The sequence below is a fragment of the Penicillium mononematosum genome (genome assembly GCF_028829835.1).
Source record: "Penicillium mononematosum strain IBT 11891 chromosome Unknown utg000005l:1.0-9366267.0:1.0-9372171.0, whole genome shotgun sequence".
Lineage (NCBI taxonomy): Eukaryota > Fungi > Ascomycota > Eurotiomycetes > Eurotiales > Aspergillaceae > Penicillium > Penicillium mononematosum.
The window spans coordinates 3,230,694-3,246,085 of record NW_026643275.1 but is presented as its reverse complement, the minus strand read 5'-3'; the positions used below and the strand labels follow the sequence as shown (position 1 = coordinate 3,246,085).

Here is a 15,392-nt window from a genome sequence, read left to right as displayed (position 1 = left end):
TCTCACTGTAAAGCCAGTAAAAATGCCTTGAAAATTGCTTGTCCCAATGTGGTTGCATCGTCGAATGGAGGGGTACATGTCAAGCGCTAGTCCTACGCCAATCATTGGGCGCCCAAAGATGGGGCTGGGAATATCGACGTGCTGATTGAGTATAGGCCACTTATTCTCACATCTTACCTCTACTACGGCCAATGCCTAAAATAGTTCTAGCTTAGGACACAACTGCTTCATCCCACCTCTGTCCCTATTTCTACCAGCGATTGCTCAGATTCTGGTACGACTGTTTCGGTTAACATGAAGTGGCTTCCGAGATTCAGACGCCGAAAGGCAAGTAGCGATGATCCCAAGGGAACAGCGCGGTCGCTCCTTCTCCGCCTGTAGGGCCAGAGATGATCGCGCCTTCTACAAATTCAATACCTGCCTCCAGTCTCTCAGAGCAAGCTACAGGCCCTTCCGTGGTGGCTTCCAGTCCTTCCCCGACCGCTGTGTGTGCCGCACAGTTACAAGCTGGGCAAGCTGCAGCATCTATCTCGCCCTCTGCGGGTCCCCCGCCCGCGCCGTCCACAAGCGCGACCCAGGACATCGACATATGGACTAGTGCCTACGAAGTAGTTGAGAATCGAGAGCCAGAGTTGATGACAGACTACGCGAGCCACCTGGCCTATATACAAGGTAACCCACCACCGAAATTCATATTTCAAGCTCGGAGTTTGTCGAAGATGTCGTGAAGCAGCTACTGGGAGAACGAGAGAAGAAACAATGGCGGCTTCCTCTCCTGGGTAATAATGTCATTATCCGAAAGCAAGCCGAGAGACTAGCGAAAGTTCTCTTATGGGCTGATCCTGTTGTCAAACGTGCAGTGAGCACCCAACCATATGCGGCGCTTGCCTGGTCCAGTGTTTCTATCCTTCTTCCTGTGAGTTCGATGTCTTTTGCTTTGAATTGCATGCTTATACATGTATCTTTAGCTACTGACAAGTGCTGCCACACCGGATGTAGCTATGCTGAAGGGCTTCAACTCGATAAGCGATGTTCAAGTCTATTGGGCGATTTTCGAAGAGACTTACCTGTCTTCTTCCCACCGGCACCATTACGAAAACCTCATCGAGCCTTTGGCCAAGCTCTATTCTTACATCATTGAATATCAAGCCCGCGCTATATGCCATCTTTCAAAGACCCAACTTTCACGGGGATGGCAGAACGTGGCGGGTGAGAATGACTGGGCTGAGAAGGCGAGTGAGATTGAAGCTTTATCAGAGGCTCGCAGCAGCCTGATCTCGCACGACAACGAGAACGAGATTCGAGAGCGCTGGGGTCGTCAACTACGTGAAATTCAAGAGTCAAGTGCTATTCTCAAGGAGATCCGCCAAGTCCTCGATGAGACCCAAAGACAAACTCAGGGGAACTACGAAGACAAGGCGGAAAAAGATCTCCTACACGATCTAGCTTCTGATTATGAAGGCTACAAAGATTTCAACCGTCTCAGAGTTCAAGGCACGTGCGAATGGTTCTTCAACGATGAAAAGTTCTGCAAATGGCGCGATAGCAACACGTCTGGGCTTTTGTGGCTCTCTGCTGGGCCTGGATGTGGAAAATCGATTTTGTCGCGAGCGCTTATTGACGAACGCCGACTATCCTTGAACGTTACAACCTCGACCGTTTGTCACTTCTTCTTTAAAGATGGCTACGAAGACCGCATGTATAGCGTCAATGCTCTATGTGCAGTACTCCACCAGCTTTTTAGTCGCGACCCTAGTGGTGCCCTGATCAAGCTAGCTCTGCCTGCTCACAAAAATTACGGCAAGTCTCTTATAAGGAACTTATCTGGACTATGGAATATCCTTCTTGATTGTGCCAAGAGCCCTCACGCTGGAGAAATTGTTTGCATTCTCGATGCTCTGGATGAATGCGAGCAACAAAGCAGGTTGCAATTGATCAGCAAACTTAAAGACTTCTATTGCCAGCCACAGGGCTCTTCGGCATTATCTTCGAAACTGAGCTTCCTTATAACCAGTCGACCATACCCTGAGATCGAAAGAAATTTTGGTGGGTTCTCCACGACAGAGTATCTGCATTTTGACGGCGATAAGAAGTCTGTCGCCATCACACGGGAGATCGACCTGGTAATTGACGATCATGTGAGCCAGACCATAGGCAACTTCACCGCTGATGATCAGCTGGAAATCTCTAAACGCCTTAAAACCATGGAAAACCGCACCTACTTATGGCTTTATGTCATCTTCGAAACGATCAAAGAGGACCCAAGCCGCCACGGTAAGCGGTCCAGCATCGAAAAGCTGTTGAACAATATCCCATCAAAGTTATCCGAAGCGTATGAAAAGATCCTGGGCAGAAGCAGATGCCAAGAAGAAACCCAACATCTTCTTGAGATCATCCTTGCTGCGGCACGGCCTCTTACTCTTGACGAGGCTAACGTTGCCTTGACATTGGCTTTGGCAGAAGAAGATTTCACGTCGCACTCAGCCTTGGAGAACGATCTATGGCCTAAAAACAATTTCGAAAGTATTGTCAAAGGCTTAAGTGGCCTCTTCATAAGCGTACACGATTCAAAGTTGTTCTTCATTCATCAAACGGCAAGAGAGTTCCTCATTGACCCTTCAGGTCGGGGTACATGGGAAGGACGCTTGAGCATGTCTAAATCATCCAGAACCATATCAAGAGCTTGTTTCAAGTTCTTGATGCTCCCTGATCTTCGCGCCTCCGTTAAAGACGCTGACTTTTGGGATGACGATGATTATGACCTAAATGACCCAAACCACGTTACGTTGAAGCAACTGCCTCCGTTTTTCTGCTACGCCGCCGATCATTGGCCGTCACACTTTCTATCACAGGGGCCCACAGACATTGACCAGTCCCTAAAGGATGCGCGTACACTTTGTAACCGCCATCAGGCATGGGTGTGGGTAACAGCCTCTGGATGGACTCCGGTAAGTAGGTTCCCACTCTTTCATCACATGACCGATTTGTCTTTGGCAAGTTACTTTGGATTGAAGCAAGTGGTCGAGAATATCTTGACAGAGGAACACATTGATGTCAACACCGAAGACAAGTCTTCAACGCTGGCACTGAAATCTTCAAGATCGGCACTTTCAGCGGCATGCCTCGGAGGCAAGTCAGATGTCGTCACGCTACTATTAGATAAAGGTGCCAATGTCAACTCCTATCACAAACTGCACGCCACGGCTCTCTTTACAGCTCTGGTCTACGGTCACCAGGACATTGTTCCAATCCTCCTCGAAAAGGGCGCCGACGTCAACATCATAGGTGAACATCACGGTACAGCGCTTTACATAGCCTCGCATCTCGGCAACCCAGATATTGTCCTCAGCATCCTGGAGAGAGGTGCAGACATCAACTATAATCACAAATGGCACGGAACAGCGCTGTACAGGGCGTGTCGCTCAGGCCACCCGAAAGTCGTCAAAATCCTACTCGAGAATGGGGCCAACGTCAACATCATCGGAAATAAAGGATATGGCTCGGCGCTCCTCGCAGCATCTACTCTCAACCATCCAGATATTGTCATTGATCTGCTAAAGAAAGGTGCTGACACCGACTATAATAACCAAAAATACGGCACTGCACTACAGATGGCATCTGGACGGGGCTGGCAAAATATCGTCGAATTACTCCTAGCGCATGGAGCCAATCCGAACACCAGAGGCACACAAGATGGTAGCTCACCAATCCAGGTGGCATCATTCTATGGTCATCAAGGCGCTGTCGAAGAATTACTCAAGCACGGAGCTGATGTCAATTTCCCAGACCAGCGGGGAAACACAGCGCTTCACGCGGCTGCGCGGCAAGATCATCGAGAAATTGTTTCAATGCTCCTCAGATGTGGGGCCGACGTCACCTTGAAAGGGGAACTTTATGGCACGGCGCTCAATGCGGCAACTGAAGCAGGTCACACCGAGATTATAGAAATGCTAGCTAAGAGAGGTGCCAAGGTTTGATCTAGCACGCGAATCAGCAAGCCCAATAATCCAAACTAATGCATGATTGTTTTGTAATGATGGCATGGGACTATTCTATTCAAGTGCTGCGTTTATCCTTTCTAAAGCCACGCTCAAATAGTCATGGCCCTGTGTGAACACAATTCGGAACCACCCATCTTTCTCAGACCCGAAAAGGAAGCCGCTGGCCAAAAAGACCTTCTTTTGCAAAAGGCGCTGCATGATTCGTTCCCCGACATTCTCGCACTCATCCTCCGGGTGAAGCTCGCGGTATTTCTTTCCCAGGTTCATCCAGACGAAGAATGCAGCGTTGCACCCCGTTGCATATTCAATCCCGTGCTCTTTCAGGTAATTCGCCGTGTATGCATAGGACTCTGACAGCAGCTTCTGATTTTGCTTAATATACCGGGTGGTGAAGTCAAAGTCTTCAAGTATGAGAGCAGTCAAGTGATCCGTGATTCCAGAAGCATAAGAATAAAGCGATGGGCCCGTCAACGCCATATGGACATCCCGGTTGGCTTGGGAAATAATGACACCGAGTCTGATACCGTTTGCGCCAAAGTCTTTACTCATACCCCAAAGGACATGAACCAAACGCGGGTCGATAATTCCAGTCAAATCGATAGAGAGGGCCGATTCGAACTTGACAGGTGGTGGATGTTCATCAACGGTATTCTCAAAGATTGAGAGCGCATAGATTTCATCACTGATGAAATGGACCTGGTATTTCTGACAGAGCCGCATCAACTTAACGAGCACTTCTCTGGAATAGCAGCGTCCGAGCGGATTATGAGGATGAGCAAGCATCAAAGCCTTGACTTTCTTCCCGGTGGTACGGTGAAATTCCAGCAATGCTTCTTCGTACTTATTGACGCCCTCGAGGCTGAGAGGATCGAGTTCCCCAAAACTAACCGGAACCACAGAACTTCCCGTACGCAACGACATATCCGGAATGAACATGCCGTAGTACGGTCTTCCTAGAAGAATCCCCTCTCCGGGATCAGCGAATGACCACGCAACATGCTCAACCGCAGACGAGACACCGTTGGTCGCCATGATATGGCTCGGCTCGAGAGGTATCACTGGCTTCAGGTTGTGGTTCAAGAAGGCAGCGATGGCGGCCTTTAATCTGGAAGAGCCGCCTCCGCCGTCGTTGTATGTGAGATACTTTGCTGGTAGCTCGAGCTTCTTGTTGATGAATTTTAAGAGCTCGTCATGCATCAGGGTATTTTCTGCTACGCCTACATTGACGTAGCCGTTGGGGTTTGTCGATGCGTGCCATGTATCCTTCATCACGTCCCACATTGGATTCTCGGATCCGGCATCGACGACATCTTGTGCACGCCGGGAGAGGACCGAGTGAGTCATTTTGGAGGTCTTGAAAAGTTTTCACGGGTGGAAAACTAGAGCAAAGGGAGAGTGCAGAGAATGGTTTGGGAGCAAGTTGGTAGCGAAGGAAGTCCTTTAAACATCCGCAGGGTCGGCTACTATCGGCTATCGCAAATGGCAAGTGTTGAGTATCTCCAAGTGGAGAGAAGATGAGTACCCGAAGGGCGTGGGCGGTGACTGGTAAAAGATATCAGGGCATTTCAGCCTAGTCGATGTTGATGTTCACAACGACGTATCAAGTCTTTGCATTCGGCTTTTAATATCTCAGCAATTTCTTATCCAACCCACTTCCAATGGCCTTTTTTTCCTTTCTTGACGTCAAGTGCCAAGCTTCGTGAAGATATCCCCACATCAAAGGCCGAACACTGGAACTGGACTATAAAGATCTATACATTTTTATTTGAGGAACGTGGCAGTTTAGAAAAAATACACTAATATTGCGAGTGAGATTTCAACTTGAAAACAAAGCGCAGAATAACCAAATTCAAATTCAAAAAGCCCATTCCACCTGTAAGCATAGGTTCTCACCATTCTCCATCCCCTCCATCCTCCATCCATCAAACGCCGAAACCTAAAGAAACTACTCACTCAGCCCTAGTCCCAGATCCAAGATCACAAGAAGTCTCAAAAACAACCTGCACACAACAATTGAGCACAATATCCTGAGGCGTCAAGCTAACCCCACTAGGATGACGATAAGTAGGCTTCTGCGACAGAGCCGAAGGATTCAAAGACTCATCAATCTCCCTAATATCGATCGGAGTAACATCCTCAAAACCAACAGCCTCCGCATACTGATTCGCCTTGGTAACAGCATCTCGCACAGCCTTCTTCCGCGACTCCGCACCAATATCACCCTTGGTAGCATCAGTGAGGTACCAGACGACATTATTCAATCTGGCACTGGGATAGCCATCGACCTTCTGAATGAACTTATGCAGTTCGTTGAAGTCACAGAAGACGACGTAGATCGTGATGACGGCGTCGTAGATGCGCGGACTATCGGAGACGTTTTCCATCGAGTCGTATGCATTGCGGTTCTTCGTTGTGAGGTACATCTTACTAGCGGAAATGCTTGATACCGCGGTGGAGGAGGTTGTACCGTCTTCTTCTATCGGACGGAGGGTCTCTAGGCTTGCAAGGAGATCGTTGCTGGTCGAGGTTACTTCTTGTGTGACTGCCGCTTCGGACTCGCCTGTTGATTCTATGGTGAGGTGGACCATGGCTTGTTCTGGGGAGCGAGTTGCCGTGAAGTGGCCTCGTAGGGTGATGTTGAGGGAAGACATGGTTGATGATTGTTCCATTAGGAATGAAGAGGATGGGGATGGGGATGAGGATGAGGATGAGGGTAGAATGAGGGATTGGGGGTTTAAATAGTCCTCAGGACATAAAGATGGTGGAGCAAACATTGGGAACTCTTGTGGTGAGTTTCAAGTGAGTCTGAAGCGAGGTATATAAATGTTTGTTTGAATTTATTCTCGAATATAAACCTCGTTTTTACCAGTCTTCCTTAAATGATCATCTGAAAAGATCCCTCAACCAAACATTGGCTCCTGCTTAGCGCCCTCCACCGCAGCAAGGTAGGTTGGACGGTCCTTAACATAGAACTCGACATCAATCTTTCCTTTAAGATTCGCCTCGCCGCCGTCGAGGGTTCCGGCCTTGATAACAGTGTTGTCGGGCATGACCTCCAGCTCTGTGTAGAGACCTGAACCGCAGGTCGGGCAGAAGGAGTGCTTATTGATCTTTCCGCTGTTGCCAACTACATCGTAGGTATTGGGGGTACCTGTATAGAAGAGTGAATTAGAAAGCTGTATGTAAGGAGTTGATTGTGGGAGTAGATTTACCCTTTGTCAATTTGAAGCTGGCGCGGGGAACGACTGCGTTGGAGGTAAATGCACCACCAGTCCACTATTTGGTATTAGAAATTATTTTCGGGGTTCATATATGTAGAAGTCTTTGATTTCACCTTCTGGCAATCAGTGCAGTAGCACAGGGCGGACAGATATGTGTCAGCTAGTATTTTGTTAGCATTGGAAGGGTGTTCGATAGATTCAAAGTTGATAGATACCTTCGACGGCGTAAGTAATACCGCCACACATGCAGCTTCCCGTGAGAGTCATTTTGAGAATATATATAGTATATAGTATGTGTGAAGAGATACCTTGGTGGAATCAAAGTACAAAAGCGGGGGTCAAGTCTTTCGATATTTATATCTTTGGAGAGAGCGGGTCCTCATCGGCCCAGGGGATCGGTGTTTGGTCGAACACCGAAGTGGGGGGGTTTAGTCGAATCAGATAGATGGAAAGTTTACGGGCTTAATAGCCTGGAAAGAATAGGAAAGAATCGGATAGGCAGGGGAAAAAAGATTGGCATCATTCCTAGAAACAAGAACCTGCTTTATATACATCCAAGAATCAAAAGCAGTCCAGACCCAACGCCAGGTCTCTACCAAAACGCGACATTAAATCAAGAGATAAGAAATAAAATGAAGGTAAAAGTTGACACAAGACAACGCTGCTGTATATCACTTCAAGATCCACGTGAGAAACGTCAGAAATAAGAAAGGAAAATTGACAGAAATGAAGGAATGAAGGAATGACAATAACCGGGGTATAGAGAGGATACATAACGGCGAAGCTTGATCGAACTAGAAATGGAGACATTCAAATGCCCGGGTAAAAGGAGGTATGGGGTATTGACAAGAAAATGAGATTGTATGTGTCCACAAGGACAGTCTCTTAATCAAAATGCCAGCACTTTACAGTTTGGGGACAATTCCCCAAGAGGAAGCCAAGCATTATCAGGTTTTCGGCTTTTTATGTGCACCTTCCCCTGCGGATCCACTGTCTGGGCTTTTTCTCTTCTTGTCTTGATCGTCTTCTCGAGAAAAGCTAGGACCGCTTTGTACTGCCGGAGTCGGGAAGGTGAGGGGACTGGGCAGCATGTTGGAGTCAGGGCCTGACCGGCCAAAGCCCCATTCGGGGAAGAAGCTGGAAGGTGACGGGAGGAGTGCATCGGATACAAAGCGGCTTGGCAGGGCAGATATGGGCGTTTCGATGTTATTTGAGTTATTCCCATTGTTTGCATTTCCGCTATTGCTGCCGTAAGAGTCGTTTCGAGTTGCGGCAACGGGAGGAGGCGGTCGGGCGAACGGATTTGGAGGCCCTTGGGCTCCCGCACTCAATATTGCACCGGCGGATGGCGAAGGAGGGGGTAAAACTACGCCCGGCGGGCCATTTTCGACATTTCCTTTCGCAGGCGGGGAGTTCTTATTCACAGCGGAATCGCGCGACGAGTCGGCCGTGGCACTGCCAGCATCGGAGGTTTCGCTAGGGATCTGCACCTTCAACTGCGGTCGTTTTGATGGCAACGGCCCACTGTTAGTTCGGGATGGCGGTTTGATTTTTGGCGTCGAAGCAATTGACCCTGCACGAGGAGCCTCCGTCGCGGCTCTGACAGGCATTGATTTGGAAGCAATCGAAGCTTGTGGTGCTTCGACCTTGAGAGAATGGTTATTGTGAGATTCATATGATCCGGCTCCGGCTCCAAAATGGCGGGCGAGCACCGATCCTCGATCATCAATAGGTGTGAAAATACTCCGTGATTTCGACAACGACTTTATTTGGGGTGGCGACTGGCTGTGCTCTGCTTTCATCACCGAATCATCCTGGGGATGCTCCGAGGCAGGCCGTTCTTGGTGATCAGGTGCGAACCCTGGAGGCATAGAATTTCTTCCATGTTCCTGCATATATGCCTGCTGCACATGTTGGTGGGGCCCGGGAGGCATTCCTACCGGGTGGCCGTGTTGGAAATGCTGTTGGCCCTGGTGTTGTGGTGGCATTTGCTGTGGTAAACCGTGCGGGTGCATAGGAGGCGTCCCTTGATGTTGTCCCGGTGGGTGTCCATAGTGTGCAAACTGTGCCGGTCGAGGTTGCTGGTTCATCGCATGAACGTTCGGGTTATACATGGACGGATTACCCATGTACGTAAACCCGCCATTCTGGGGGGCAGGTGGCGGCGGCGGAGGTGTACCGTGTTGCTGGGGACCTAGATTTGAACTGACTCGGCGGATATGATTCCTGGAAGAGGGACGCGAAGTGCCTTGCGGTTGCGGGGTGCCATGACGTGTCATAGCATGATGGATCGGGGGTGACGCGGAGGGTGCATGATTCATGTGCTGGAAGGCGGGCTGGTTTTGGAGGTGGGGGGGAATGGCGGGGTGGTTCTGTTGAACTGCTTGGATGTCCTCGGGAGCCGGCGAGGCCTCGTCTTCCTCATCATCGTCATCTCGCTTGCCCGCAAAATCTTCCGGTCCTTTGTGCTCGTGGGGAGGGCCAAACTGAAAAAAAAAAAGAAAATCATGAGTTAGAGGTTTTCGGAATGAATCGAAGAAAATTCTACCCACATATTGATAGCGACCAAGAGCATCATGCATGTCGCATGATGAGTACTCGTATAGTTTCTTGTTGTGGCCAAAAATAATGACAGCGACGTCAACCGAGCAAAGGACAGCAAGCTCATGCGCCTTCTTGAACAGACCTCCCTTTCGTTTCAGGAATGTGCTATAGGAGAAGAAGCTTGATCAGCGACTAGAATACACGACTGGGATGATTGACTTACACTGAGCGGTTGCGGTCATCTTTGATGGCCTTGATCTCGATCTTTCTCCGACCCATGATGAATGGCTACGGGCGCACCAATTGCGCACCGATAGCAAGAATGAAAAATAAAAGGTACAGCAAGCCGCGGAGCGACTTGCGAGATACGTCGCGCGATTAAGTTTAATTACCCAGGATACAGAATCGACGCGATGGCGATCCTAGCCACACGGTGGCACACGGGTATATGTGGAGAATCTTCGTCTGTTCACGAGAAGATCTGATGGAGAGACTAGTCAACAAAGGAAACCGGAACCAGAAACCAATGTGTTTCAAGATAGGAAACCTTGTGTAGATACTTGAGGGGGCGGGGGCTGGACGCGACTCGAAAACAATGAAGACCCCCCAGAGTTCAAAAAGAAGTGAACCCGAGGAGATGGGGAATGTCAAGGGCAAAACAAAGGAACAAGACAAAGCCAAAACGAAGTAAATGGATGGGAGCTGGATGATTGACGATGCAGGAAAGGTTGATTGATCTAAAGATAGAACGAGGGCCCTGGGATGCCCAGGTGAGAAGATTTGCTTTGATGAGTCAGCAGGGTTTTTGGCGCCGTTCTATATTTATCTTTTGGTCTCAGCATGTGTCCACTCCTCCGTACAATACTGTAGGACTGACAAAGTACGGACTAACTGTAGTTAGTCTTTTGTCCCTGCAGTGGCTTGTCACAGTGGAGTCCGTCCCCTCCAGCTCCTATTGGGTATTGACTTATTGAAGCTATTCTGATATGTATTCTTTCAGCTGTTCAGTGGGATGGGTCTATGATGTCAACCCGGGGAAGCTCAGGCTATTGAATATAGAGGTTAGAGATCCACAGGGGACATGTCAGATTTATATATCCAGGCTATCCAGGCTATCCACCTGGGTAGTTTATATCTGATCCCTAACCATGTCCCCGTGATATCCCCAACCCTATGTCCCTATAAGAGTAAACCGTCGGATCTGTATAATCCGATCTCAAAGCCACAATGCTCAGATTAAGTTAAAGTAACGTCCGATATGTATATGTAGGTAGTACCCATACATCAAGTATGTCTTTTACATCGTGTTCCTGTAGGTTGGGCAGGAAATAATATAATAGACACGTCTGAATGACAGTTCCTCCAATAGAATAGGCCTTATAGCCCATATACATAACCTTGGATCCCCCCAAACCCAGATCAGAGAGATGACCATTGTCGGTATCATTCATTTAATTCCCCAGAATCCAAAGTCCAAGTTCTTCCAATTTTATAGAAATTAATTGAGATCTTTTTCTTTGTGTGGAGGCATCTGGGCATCCAAACGGAGTCGAGACTTGCGGGTAAGTTTAGTTTTACCCCTGAGCCTGTGAATCGCCTCGTTTTCCTTTTCCCTTTCTCTCCCAACTCTCCTTTCGTCTTTCCTTTCTCTCTTGTCTTTTTCTTTCTGTTTCTTGTGTTCGAGACAGATCCCACAGGGTTTCTTTTATTTTGTCCTGCTGTTACCGGGGCTGCAGGACATCCCGGACACGCCTAGACGCTTTAACTATTCACTCGGTCGAATTACCGTGTCGGTTATCTGCATTGTTGTCTATTTGAAACGTCTACTAATCTACTGAGCAGAAGCAAAAAAGGGGAAGGGAAAAAAAAGGAAGAAAAAAGCGGACCCCGAATATCCCCCACAGTCCGTTTTCTGACACGCAAAAGTCAATTGTCAGTCGCATTTCCGACATGTCCTTCTTCTCTCGCGTCTTTCGGGGCAAGGACTCCACTGCGACAAAGAAGCAGGTCAAGCCTACCGCGCCCGTCAACACGGCCCCTGCGAAACCCAAATGGACCGATGCGTGGCAGCGGACAGAAGTCGCGCCGGAAGAAGTCCAAGACCTTGTACGAGGGTGTGTGCATGAGCTCAAGGCCCGAGGTAGGTGGATTGATATCTTGACCGTGGAATATGGACCATTGTTCGGATTACTGATCATTCGTCGCTACAGCTCTCGACACGCCATTCCTCCTCCTACCGTTCCGTCCTAGCTCCGACCCCAGCGCAGCCCGCACGTTCATTCGCAATTACTTCAATCAGTCTTTTGAAAAGGGCTCCCCCATTAACGGAGATGCCTTGTCGCAGGAACTCAGGCTCACTGAGCCGATGGTGAGGGATAATGTCTTTCCCAGGGGTTATCGGGGAAGTTACTAACGCCATTTCTATGAATAGGTTGTCTGTGGTGTGATGAAATGGTGCTGGAGCAGACTTCCTGGCGGTGTTGTCACTTGGGAGGCGTACGAGACGTTCAAGATGGGCGAACATGGTATGCGACATTGAATGGAATGCGGGGAACACACGCGCTGATGGAACATTATAGATTCGGATATGGCCCGCGATGCTTTCTCGACTTTCATTCCGATCGGCGGCGATTCCGAGGCACGCACCAATATTATTCTAGACTTCTTCGACCTTTTGGCTGCCATTGCGGCCCACGGAAAATCCAATGGCTTGGGTGGCCGCAAACTTTCCCGATACGCTGGATGGTGGGCATTTGAGCATGTCGATACAGGCAATGGCTTCGAGGCCGCCTATAAGAACTGGGCTGCGTATGCATTTCCATTGATCTGATATTTTCAGATGGTATTCTAACAATCTCTAGTGCTGCCGATGCTACCAGCCATTTGTTCTTCGCTTACCTTCGTTCGTTGTCTCCCGATGTCCCTGGCGGCGTGAGCGGCATCTCATCGCTGCCAATTTCTCTCCAATCACTTGTTGAAGCGACGGAATACCCTCCTGAGACCCCGACTTTATTGCAAGTGACAACTACAAAGGTCGTCATGATTGTGGAGAATGTTTCCCCGACACCTTTTTCCTTATTGCGACGCGCTAAGAACTTTGAATACCGTGACGACGACTGGCATCTGCAGGAATTTGCCAACTACGAAGACCCCGTTAGCGCATTGACCGACGAGTGCCTCCGCGTTCTCACGTGTATCTCATCTACGAACCAATCCAGCGTCTCGAGTACCAAGCAATCCACCAGTTTACGGGATGCGTCTTGGTCTCGCTTCGAGGATATTGGGTTCGGTGGTTCGATTGAATCTGACCCGGAGGATGAAGCCAAGGAAACTGCTCCGCCGGTGACTGCAAAGAGTGGATCTGCGGCGGGCTTGAAATCCGTTCCTCAATCTGGAACAGGCGACCTTGGCCGTCCCACCACCCCCTCGTGGGCAGACTTCATGTCATCCGGATTCGCGGATGAAAACAACTTGAAACAGCATGTGGGCCCTCTGCTCTTGCCTCCCGACAAGGTTCTGCCTCCCATTGCCTCTGCACGTGGCATGAGCTCTCAGTCGCACAAGCGCTCTTTGGATATCGAGCCGGCTCTCGAGCCTGCCGAGTTGGCGAGTATCAACACCCTAGACATGGATGACTCGTTTTGGTGGGTCTGGATCAGCAGTTTATCTGGCGATGAGCCGTCCGCCCGCAAGGCTGTGTTTGGTCGATGCGCGCTCCTGGAGACCAGAATCCGGGATACCAAATGGCTGATCCTCGAAGAGCAGGTCAAGGGTGCTGCCCCAGAGCCTGAGGCTGGTGCTCAGATTGTCGAGAAGAAGCGATTCTTCAGCTTCGGTAGCCGTAGGGGGAAGCTCAGTCGCCGCAAGTCATCGGCGAAGAAGGTGCCTTCTTCCATTGAAGACTCGTACAAGCGGGCCAATAACCAGGGAACGCAAAGCAAGACCAGCATCGGACCGGACCAACACAAGCGGATCCAAGAAGCTGCGGCCGCTCTGCAAAGGAAGCACCGCGAGCAAGAAGCCGAGGCGAAAGAGAACCGTGCCACCCCCAATAATAGCCGTTACTCCAAGACCAACTCCGTCATGACCCTCCAGCCTGCCATTGTGAACGAGGCCTCCCAGGCCATGAAGTGGACTAAAAACTACGACAAGGGTGCCTTCAGAGCGGCATATCTCAGTGACAACCGCGCTGGCACTGGTCATATTGATGAACCCGAGGAGACACCCGAGCCGATTTCGAAGGACCCCGAGGAGAAGGCTACCGCACCGTTGGCACCTCTTCCAACCAACACTGCAAAGAATACTCCCCCGCCACTTCCCAAAGAAGCTGCTGCTGCTGTGTCCACCCCTCTCCCCCTTCTCCTAAGGAAGTGCCAACTAAGCCTGTCAATGTCGCTACTCCTGAGGAGGAGAAGCCCATCACTAAGCCTGCCGTTGTTGAACAACCCACTGAGCGTCGGGAATCGATGGACGAGATGGGCAAGAAACTGAAGAAGAAGACTGGCAATTCTGCCTTTAAGAACATGTTTAGTGCCAAGAAGAAGCCCGAGCAGCAACAGCCTCCCGTGAAGAACGGTGATTCCAAGGAAATCTCCAATGTGGCAGCTACTCGTGCGGCCCTCGAGGCCAAGGCAAAAGCAGCTCAGGAGTCCGGTCCCGTGAAGAAGAAGCCTCTCCCGACCGCCGCCGCTGTCGCGGTTACGCCCGTGGCTACTGAGCCGGAAAAGCCTTCATCCCCCCCAGTCTGTTCAACCGACCGTCAATGAATCTGAGACAAAGCCCACAAGCCTGACTCCACCCTCGGCCTCTCTGGAAGAGAACGGTGAGAATGGTGCGCCGCCCAAGACTAGACGCGCCGTCGAGTATGATGCTCTCTCCCGCGTTGGTACCAATGAACGCGACGCGGCCGATCAGGAGTTCTCCAAGTTCGACCAGGGCCCACTGACTGACCAGCCTGCTTTCGTCCCCGAGGATTCGCCCGTGGAAGTCACACCTGCAGCACAGAAGCCTGAGCTTCCCCAGACCCCGACTAACGGCAATGGTGCCCGCCCTGTTTCCGCCACTTCGCCCGAGTCTACCGAAGCTACACAGGATCGCTGGAAGGCGATTCGTGAGGCTGCTGCCCAGCGGACTGCCGCTGCCCAGGCGGAAAAGGCCCATGAGCAAGATACCGAGGCTAACACCCGGACTAGCCAGTCAGAGCGCACTGACGAGGGAGATACTAGCGGAGAAGAGAGTGAGTAGTAACTTCATTCCCCAAAATGACCCCACACTAACAGTTGTTTTCACAGCCATCGAGGCCCGTGTCGCCCGCATCAAGGCCCGAGTGGCCGAGTTGACCGGCAACGTGGAGGATGGACCAAGGCGCTAGCCTGTGACGTCCCCCCCATACCGGTTTTCCTTTGTTCATTTTTCCTGATCATTTTTTCCCTGGCTCTCTATTCGTTATGATGATCCAGGACGTATCTTTTGTTAATCGTATACCCTTCTCCGACCAGACATTGGTCGTGTTTGCTTATTGAGCGCGGTCTGATGACCGGATAAGGTCCCCATTTTCATATCCTGGCGATGGGCAGACCGACGAATACTGCGATACGATTGATGTATTTTTTTTTTGGTTGCGACA

The 15,392-nt window shown here is 50.1% G+C and overlaps 6 protein-coding genes across 6 annotated transcripts; 2 read left to right on the top strand and 4 right to left on the bottom strand.

Moving 5' to 3' along the window:
• Positions 1-389: 389 nt before the first annotated feature.
• On the top strand, positions 390-3,977 carry N7519_009338 (uncharacterized protein; the record flags this gene model as incomplete). Its single annotated transcript, XM_057296111.1, has 4 exons — positions 390-672; positions 720-916; positions 969-2,948; positions 3,015-3,977. 4 exons carry the CDS (start codon positions 390-392, stop codon positions 3,975-3,977), a joined length of 3,423 nt encoding a protein of 1,140 aa, XP_057143993.1.
• Positions 3,978-4,052: 75 nt separating this feature from the next.
• On the bottom strand, positions 4,053-5,345 carry N7519_009337 (putative aminotransferase; the record flags this gene model as incomplete). The annotated part of the gene is made up of 1 exon (XM_057296110.1): positions 4,053-5,345. The coding sequence occupies one exon, from the start codon at positions 5,343-5,345 to the stop codon at positions 4,053-4,055; it is 1,293 nt and encodes a 430-aa protein (XP_057143992.1).
• A 605-nt stretch (positions 5,346-5,950) lies between these two features.
• Positions 5,951-6,652, bottom strand: N7519_009336 (SIMPL domain-containing protein; the record flags this gene model as incomplete). The annotated part of the gene is made up of 1 exon (XM_057296109.1): positions 5,951-6,652. One exon carries the CDS (start codon positions 6,650-6,652, stop codon positions 5,951-5,953), a length of 702 nt encoding a protein of 233 aa, XP_057143991.1.
• Positions 6,653-6,901: 249 nt separating this feature from the next.
• N7519_009335 (GFA family protein) lies at positions 6,902-7,489 on the bottom strand (the record flags this gene model as incomplete). Its single annotated transcript, XM_057296108.1, has 4 exons — positions 6,902-7,152; positions 7,214-7,277; positions 7,336-7,382; positions 7,438-7,489. 4 exons carry the CDS (start codon positions 7,487-7,489, stop codon positions 6,902-6,904), a joined length of 414 nt encoding a protein of 137 aa, XP_057143990.1.
• A 680-nt stretch (positions 7,490-8,169) lies between these two features.
• Positions 8,170-10,045, bottom strand: rlmA (SRF-type transcription factor RlmA; the record flags this gene model as incomplete). Its single annotated transcript, XM_057296107.1, has 3 exons — positions 8,170-9,708; positions 9,775-9,931; positions 9,990-10,045. 3 exons carry the CDS (start codon positions 10,043-10,045, stop codon positions 8,170-8,172), a joined length of 1,752 nt encoding a protein of 583 aa, XP_057143989.1.
• A 1,671-nt stretch (positions 10,046-11,716) lies between these two features.
• N7519_009333 (DUF1708 domain-containing protein) lies at positions 11,717-15,137 on the top strand (the record flags this gene model as incomplete). Its single annotated transcript, XM_057296106.1, has 8 exons — positions 11,717-11,906; positions 11,977-12,134; positions 12,198-12,291; positions 12,346-12,574; positions 12,628-14,104; positions 14,149-14,508; positions 14,546-15,002; positions 15,058-15,137. The coding sequence occupies 8 exons, from the start codon at positions 11,717-11,719 to the stop codon at positions 15,135-15,137; spliced, it is 3,045 nt and encodes a 1,014-aa protein (XP_057143988.1).
• Between the last annotated feature and the right edge of the window lie 255 nt (positions 15,138-15,392).